Consider the following 8,620-nt stretch of genomic DNA (forward strand, 5'->3'; position numbering starts at 1 on the left):
ATGACCTTTATTTAGGGATAGAAGAAGAGAACAAGAAAAAAATGCTTATGGCTTCATTCTACTCTATAAATAGTTTTAAAATTTGGTATATGTATTTTATGTAGAAATTTCAGAATTACCAAAAAATGAAGGGGAAAAAAAATCAGTCGTAGGCGGAAAAAGTTATATAGGTATAGCAAGGCACAGGAATGAGCATTTCGTTCACTATATGCGGGTGTTCACTGTAAACCATGTTCACTATAGCAAGGTTTGACTGCCCAAATAGTTTGGTAAATTTCTTTTTTGTTTTGTTGGTTCATTCGAAACCTGATCAAAGAATGCAGAAAAAATAACAAAAAAACTGTCGTATTTCGAATGCCTCCATAGCAGAGAGAACAGCCAAACAAAAATACATCTAAATTTGTTCTGTACCTCTTACTTTTGTTGCAAAAGTGGCTCTTTGCAATCTGTTTCTTTGATTCCATCTGCTGTTCTTACTGAATGGGGGTGTGATAGCAAATATTGATGCAACATAAGTTATTAATCCTTGTAAACTGAAAGAGAAACAAGAAAACTCTGGAAGAAAAATGTCAGAAAAGGCCTTTATTTTGATAGCTAAAAGTATTCAACAAAAACTACAGAGAAGTGTGCGAAGTAGAAAAACTGGCATGAAGGATTTGTTTGGAGCTTATACATGCTAGCCATAGGAGTTTATGCATGCCAGCCACAAACTTCCATTAAGGCATAACAGCAGGATCTATAGGAATAAACAGGGTGGCCACCCACCTGGAAAACCTGAAATTATCAGGAAGTTTTTTATTACTGAAAAAAACCTGGAAAAATCAGGGAAATTTGGATAATAACCGGAAAAAATCAGGGCATTTTAAAGAAAAGCTGGAAATTTTTTTTTAGATATTTTTTTAATTTCACTAATTTAAATTATTTACTAATTTTCTTAATTTATATTATTTCATCCATTATACCCACAATTTTTAGACAAATGTATCTCACAGCAGTTAAAATGTCATCAAATTAGCTATACTTTACTTGCATTAAAATTTGCTCCATTATGACCCTATTAAACTAGAATGCCACATAAAATTCTCTCATGGTTGCGAAACAAATGTAGATACCTTTGATCTCTATGGGACTGTAATTTAAGAAAGGCAAAGATTGGGCTAGACTTGGAAGAAAGGGTTAGGATATTTGCTTCTGTTTTAAAATTCTGTCCGTGGGCTGAATCCATTTATGGCTCAAGTTTGTTCCGATGCTTTGGTGGTAATTTTTTTCTATTTTGACAATGAGTTAAACTGTTTTTGTATTTTTAATTTAATGAAATTCTCCAAAAATTAGTTGGTTATAATTTAATATAGATTTTATATTTTCTGAAAGTATTTGTGTTCCCATTCAACGAAATCTGCAAATTATTTTTCTCAGCAAACTAACCAATCGCACATTTCTTTACAATCCCTGAACAGCTATGTTTGTCGACAAATTGTTACAATTGTTGCATTAATGCTAATTTTTTCTATTTCATTTATACCTTTTATAACATATTTTAATTAAAAAAAAGTTTTTTTTTAGAACTAACTATATATTAATATTTAATTTTACTGTTTTGTTGGTAAATATTTGATTTTTAATTTCAAAATTTGAATTGTATAGTTATCACTATATCGAAAGTTTGCAAATGTTGCTTGCCTTCCAGAGATGATATTTCCAAAACTATCCCTCCTTTTTCTCTAAAAAGCTGACAAAGATGAAGGAATATATAGGAAACATATTAAATGATATATAAACATAAAATATAAATTTTTTTAAAATTCATATGTGTTAAGTCGGAAGAAGGAAGATTAAACTTAGTGTTTTAGTTATTTGCTGTTCAAGATTCTAGTTGTTAAAACATAAACAATTAACTATGCTAAACTAAAAAACTGTGTGTTTAGATTGGAATTCTTAAAATGTTTTAATTTCAAATAAGAAAACAAAATCAAAAAAGTATGAATTAAGGAAAGTATAAAATTAAAATTTGTTATAAAATTTATCTATTTTTTTTTGTCTGTATAGTATAGAACAAAAAATTGGACAATTTTACATTTGTGACATTTATATTGTATGCTGAATCTCTTAAAATAGTAATGCTAATTCAAAACATAATTTAAAAATTTGACTTCAGATATTGGTTTGAGGAAAATATGATCAATGAATTTTATAAAAAGTACTGGTAAGAAAACATACAGTATAATGCAGTATACAGTACAGCTTTATATTGAAATGTAATTACAGTGACTCACAAAAGTGTTGGTACACTTATGACTTTCAATGAAATAAGACTATCGATTAATTAAAACGAATATTTGAGAATGGATATTAATTATAAAAAATGTATTCTAATCTTAACAAAACTGTATGAAATATTTTAAAAACAAAGGAAAAGTTTATTAAGAAATCAATCATCAAAAAGTGACGAACTTATCCCACGAAAGTCATCGTACACTTTCGAAAAAAAGATCTGTATTATTAAATCTAATTTTTCATTAAATTAACATTTAGAAGAGTTTCCTTTCGCATCTACAATAGCTTTTATAAGTTTTTAAATACATGTAACTAGTTTTTTTTTTTGTCGGGAAATTTGTGCAGAATATTTTTAAAAAATTTTACAGAAACTTTTGCAACACTCAATTCCGAATTTATGAATTTTTCCACAAATTTTATGATTTTAATCTGTGGTATGAAGTCCTTCTTTTAACCATTTTATCACATATTGCACAGTGCACTAGGATACAATAAACTAATTTAACGTATTTATTACTAATTTACCTTTTATGATGAAAAATAATCAAATTTAGTCTATTGTTTTATTACGACCACAAGTCGTTTTTGAATGATAAAATATGATGTAATTTTTGCAAGCAAAAATAAAAATATAATTTTGCTATCATAAGTTTGATAATAAATTGCAAATAAATAAATAAAAAATTAAAGCAATTGACTATAATTTTTATTCTGAAATCCGGAAACATTTAACTTTTGCTTTGTTTTTAAAATATTCCACGCAGTTTTGCTAAGAATCGATTATACATCTTATTCTCAAATACCCATTGTGAAATATTCATTTTAATCAATTAATTTTTATTTCCTATTTCAATAAAAGTGAACACTTTTGGGAGCCACTGTTATTGTAAAAATTTATTGATATATAATTACCTGAAATGATTTTCCTTTGCTTAATGAAAAGATATTAAACAATAGTTATTCAAGGTTTTATTGGTTATTCTGTTTCTGTAATTTTGTAGGTGCACTTTGAGCAAATACCACTTAAAGTAACACATTAAAAAATATTTATTCAATAAGAACAATATGTTCTACAAGCTAAACATATTATTTTCTCCACATATCTTCTTCAGCGCGACAGCCCCTTACAGGCCTTGGCTGCCTCAACCATTGCTAGCCTCCAACGCCTCCTATCCATGGCGACTTTTTTCCTGTTGCTAATCTTTATTACTTTGAGATCTTTAGTAGTGTCATCCAGCCATCTAGTTGGTCTTCCTCTGGCCCGAGATCCAGAAGGATTTTTAAAGGTGGCGATTCATACTGCGTTGTTTTCTAACCTCTGGATTATTTTTTACTCTAACTTCTGGACCTCTCCAGATATGGCCAAACCATCTTAATCTATTGCTTCGGATGACCTGCACTATCTGTAGCTGTCCATAGAGTCTATATAATTCAAAGTTGTATCTGATTCACCAACAGCCTCTTTCCTGTACTGGACCAAAAATATTTCCAAGGATTTTCCTTTCAAAAACACCAAGAGTACGCTGAGTGTCTGCGTTTAGTGTCCATGTTTCACTTGCTTAGAGCAATAAAGGTAGAATAAGAGTCTTATAAATTTTAATTTTGGTAACTCGATTATAAATTATTTTTAATTTCGACTGATTAGGCTTGATCTTAATTGCTTTCTTAGTCCAAAGAAACACCTGTTTGCCATTTTAATTCGGTTGTCTACTTCTGTTTTTATGCTGTTTTGGTCATCGATCATTGTTCCAAGGAATTTGAATTCATTAAACTTTTCAAAGGTGTAACCATTTATGAATAAAGGATCATGATTTACAGTTGTGGCTGGAGATTCCATAAATTTAGTTTTATCTTCGTTGATGGTAAGGTCCATATTTGTGGCAGAAGTTTAAAGTGCCAGAAAGGCCTCTCTCACTGCTCTCTCTGACCTTCTTATGACATCGATATCATGAGCATATGCCAGTAATTGAACTGATCTATTCCAAAGGGTGCCTTTTCGGTCTAATCCACTATCTCTGATACATCCACATATCTTACTTTTTAAAAATGAATTTTGTGCCAAAACATTAAAAAATAAAATAAATTTTTTTTTTCAACATATGTTAAAAAGTCATTCTAAATGAATTATTTTATAATGTAGACACTTTTCTTGTACACATCCTAAACAACACTTGTACAAAAAACAAAATACAGACCTGGAAATTTTAAGATTTTTATCTGGAAAACCTGGAAAAATTGGGGAAATTTTAAATCTGATTTGAGTGGCCACCCTGAATGAAGTCATTAAATTTGAGAAGAAAAATTATTTTTTATCTAACATTAAAATGGATCTGATCAGTCTCTGAAGAACAGTGCACACGTAGTTTGACTGTCAAAGATCTGGGTCGCTTACCGTACTAAGATTACGCAGCACTTAATAAAGGTATTTTGTCAGTATTGAAAACATGTGTATGATGATCTTTTAACGTATATAATGAAAAAAGAAATTTTTATTTTCAAAGCAAATGTGAGGCATTTAAAAAAAACTGACTGAATTATTTTTTAAATTTATTTTGATACTGATAGTTTTAAAATTATACCTTTAAGGAGCCAGAGTTTTAAAATGTGTTCAGAACCTCGAAATTCGAAGAAAAAAAAAGTAAAATTTCAAATAGACAGTGTGGGATATTTAAAAATTATTTTTTCCTTTGCTATTCATGAACTTAAAGAGTTTCTTGAGGAGTGATGCGTTTTTAAAATTTGTCTAGTAAAATAGAGGGAGCTTATGGATGACCATAAACTTGCTTATACTGTGTTGGGTTAATCTCACAGGTTTCACTGTACAACTTTCAATTTATAAATTTGCAGTTACATATAAATTTTTCTTTTTCTTGCTTATTTCTGTATCTGTAGCTTAACTGCTCTTACCTTCCTTCTACACTCCTCCCAGCTAATTCAAAGCTTTATTGGTAGGTATCATCAAGCCGTATTTTTGCATGCCTTTTTTAAATGCATGCAGATGAATCAATTTCAAGAGCGTTAACTCTAACATTATTATTTTTTAAAATATTTGAGTTAAGTGCTAATAGAATAATTATTGTAGGTCAATATATTTTATTTTTCTATATGGAAAATTAACTTTTGCTACAACATGGTGTGTAGTGTTTTTAAAAAGTGCTTAAAGATGCTTATTTTTAATTTTTAAAAGACCTTAAAGGTGCTTTTTTCATTGGGTGTTTTTAAAAAGTGCTTAGGTTTAAATTTAAAAAAAAGATTTCTTTTTTATGTCTGTTTTCGCCGTGTTTTATGCAAAAGTGTGCTTTTCAAATAGTTCTATTAAGCGTTTTCGCAATTCATTCGACCATAATCCATTTCGGTGTACCGTCAGTTGGTAGCGTATGAAAGCGCTAATTGTTTTACATGTTTGATAAAATACTTGAGAGTCCGCACATGTGCCTACTGAATTGGGTTCGGTGAGATTCTCATTTGCAACTCTGCTGTATTTTGCAAGATATTCTCAATTTCAGGTTTCATCCTCTGATATCGAACCCAAACATATCGTGATCATTTTATAATAGCTAATATAATAATAAGAAAGAAGAGTTATTCAAAAATTAGTTATTTTATAAAGATCATGTAAAGTTCTTTGAAAATTATTTTACATTTTATTAATGTATATAGTGCTTAAAGATATTTTTTGAGTGCTTAAAAAGTACTTTAAAGATGCTTACTTTTTGTTGAAAGATTTGGCTACTATTAGGATTAGGTTTTGGGTGTACTTCTTGCTTGGTGCAATTGGACAAAGGACTCTTAATATGCTAACTATTATGTTACAATGCAAAAAAGTACCTTCCCTGAATGTGCATCTTTTTAATTTTAATCATATAGGTAATCTGCAAAATAGTGTGAAGCACACTGCCTGCAAAAATCAGTCTGCATTCCTTAAATTAAAAAGGCTTACTGCTATTCAAAATGTTTGACTTATTCTCTTTGTTAGCATGAAAAGTTAATTCTTTTGAGGTATGTTCCTGAGTTGCATTCATGTGTACTTTTTAGTTTTTCTCCTGTCATTGCAGTTAAATAAATTTTTTTCTTCTCTCTCCTTTAGTTAACCTTAAGTAAGCAGTGCAGTAACTTATAATTATTGTTCTTGTTCTTATTAGTGTTTCTGCTTTTTTTAATTTTACTGCATTTCAATTGTTATAAATTTTGATTATACTTTCAGTCTAATTTTATTACTCTCATTTTATTAATGTTGGTATTTTTAACAAAATTTTATCTTTTCAGCAAATGGTTATTAAACAGCCATATCACTGTGCATTATATATTTGTAAAAGGATTGAATTTTCAAATTTAAGAATCTATGTATTGAGAAAATTAAAACAATTTTCTTTCAGCATTCGAAACACAGGATGGTGTGTTCTGGTACAAAATCTAATATGCTCATTAATTTAACCTCAACTGCAAAAGCTTTTTTTGATTTAATAAAATTATTTCTGTGTTATTCCTATATTTTGGAGTTGTACTAAGTACTATAGATTTCATAACCTAAATTAAAAGTCGATAGATAAAATCTTGTTATCAACAAAACATTTCATTTTGCATTTACTTTTTATTTTAATTTTCAAAAAGGAAAAAAAAAATTCTTTCTATGAACCTTTTAACTTTTTTTGAAGAGTTATTAGAATTTTTGTGTAATGTCATGTCAATTTTTTTCTTGATTCAAAACTTTTGACACTGCTTTAAGGACTTGTTTCTAAATTTTAGAGAGGCTACAATTTTGTGGCTATATATATATGTGTGTGTGTTTGTGTATAGTATGCCTGCTAAATAATTGGTGCATATCAAAAACTTGCTTAATCTAGTCAGTTAATATATTGTTTCCATAATTTCTCCACAGTTCTGAGCCTGAAGCTGCAACTCCGATCACAGAAACTAAACCGGTTGAAAGGCAAGTCGAAGCTAGATCGGCGGATGACAGCATGGGTTCCATGGTTAGGTGCCTCTATCTGGCTCAAAGCTTTATCATTAACAGTATGTCTGATTGTTTTTACTCATTGTGATTTTATATTAGCTGATATTTTTGTTTACAAACCTTGAGTTTTTTTTACATTAATTTCCAGTTTAGCCTTTCCATTTTCCTTTTGTTTTTGATGTATCAATTAAAACCAGCTATAGGTTAAATTTAAATGTGTTAAATAATTTCTTATTCATTTTCTTATATTTAGATTTTTTTTATACAGGGTTCCCACAGTCTTTATAAGTCCTTAAAAACTGCTTAATTTTTATTTTGGAAAATAAGGGCCCTTAAAAGTCCTTAATTTTTTAGCATCATAGTTAATAGGAACAATTTTTCAATTCATTTTTTTAAAACAAAATGCCCTTTTTATGACTTCGAATTAGACCATGCATTACATTTAGACCATGCATTACAGGTAAAACATTTTAGAGATATAAAAATTAATGTGTGTAGGGGGGAGCTATAGGTAAGGGGAAGAAAGTATGTCCAGTTATTAATATATTGGTTCTTTCATTAATATATTCTACCTTTTTGCCCAGAATGATACTCTATGAGGAGAGTGAAGCGTTCTAAACGAAAAGAATAGTGTGAACAAGGCTAATACTTCACATGGAAAAGATAGTGCTTTTTTGGGGGGGGGGGCAGTTTTAAGGTACCTAAGTGAAAGACTCACACTAACCTTCAAAATTGACAGAATTCAAGAAATTCAGTTCTACTGGGGGACCATCCACTAATTGCATATTGTATTTAAACATTGATTTTACTTAATTGATTTTTTTTAATAATATTTTTCTGTTTTTTACTTATTGCATTTTATTATTGTATTATTACTTTCAAAATTTTCGGTACTCTTAATTTGTTCAAGGAAAAAACTTATTTCATGATTGTACTAATAAGTAAACAGATTTGTAAGAAACAGGGTTTGAAAAATCCCAGCCCACCTAGATTTTTCATCAGAAACATGGAGTTTATTGATTGGGTTTTTTAGATGAAAATCTCAAGTTTTTTTTTTTAAAAAAATACTTAAAATTTTTTTCCTAAATAAAAAAAAAAACATGATTTGCTTCTGACAAGAATGTTAAGTATTTGGTAACTATTTATAATTTGTTTTGTTGCAATGTAAATTTTTTTTAAAGTTTTAGATTGTTACGCTATTATTTTTATTCCTTAAAGATAAGCAAATTGTTACATAAAATATAAATCTACTCAACTGAATGATCCTTAGATTTTAATAATAATTTTAGTTAGTTAACATTGCAACTTAATATACTGTTTTTAATTTTTGTTCAATTTTAGGTTACTTTAAAATTACTTCCTGTTTTTTGCCAGAATATTTAGTAACATTAA

At 28.8% G+C, this 8,620-nt stretch overlaps 1 protein-coding gene across 6 annotated transcripts in view; it reads left to right on the plus strand.

The window, feature by feature from the left end:
- Nucleotides 1-8,620, plus strand: part of LOC107447257 (lethal(2) giant larvae protein homolog 1) — a 103,171-nt gene that overhangs the window by 58,333 nt on the left and 36,218 nt on the right. For all 6 annotated transcript variants that reach the window (XM_071185547.1, XM_071185549.1, XM_071185551.1 and 3 more), the window contains one exon: nucleotides 7,154-7,287. In XM_071185547.1, the coding sequence (XP_071041648.1) occupies nucleotides 7,154-7,287 (134 nt within the window). The remainder of the gene's footprint in view (nucleotides 1-7,153; nucleotides 7,288-8,620) is intronic.

This window comes from Parasteatoda tepidariorum, chromosome 9, assembly GCF_043381705.1.
Source record: "Parasteatoda tepidariorum isolate YZ-2023 chromosome 9, CAS_Ptep_4.0, whole genome shotgun sequence".
Lineage (NCBI taxonomy): Eukaryota > Metazoa > Arthropoda > Arachnida > Araneae > Theridiidae > Parasteatoda > Parasteatoda tepidariorum.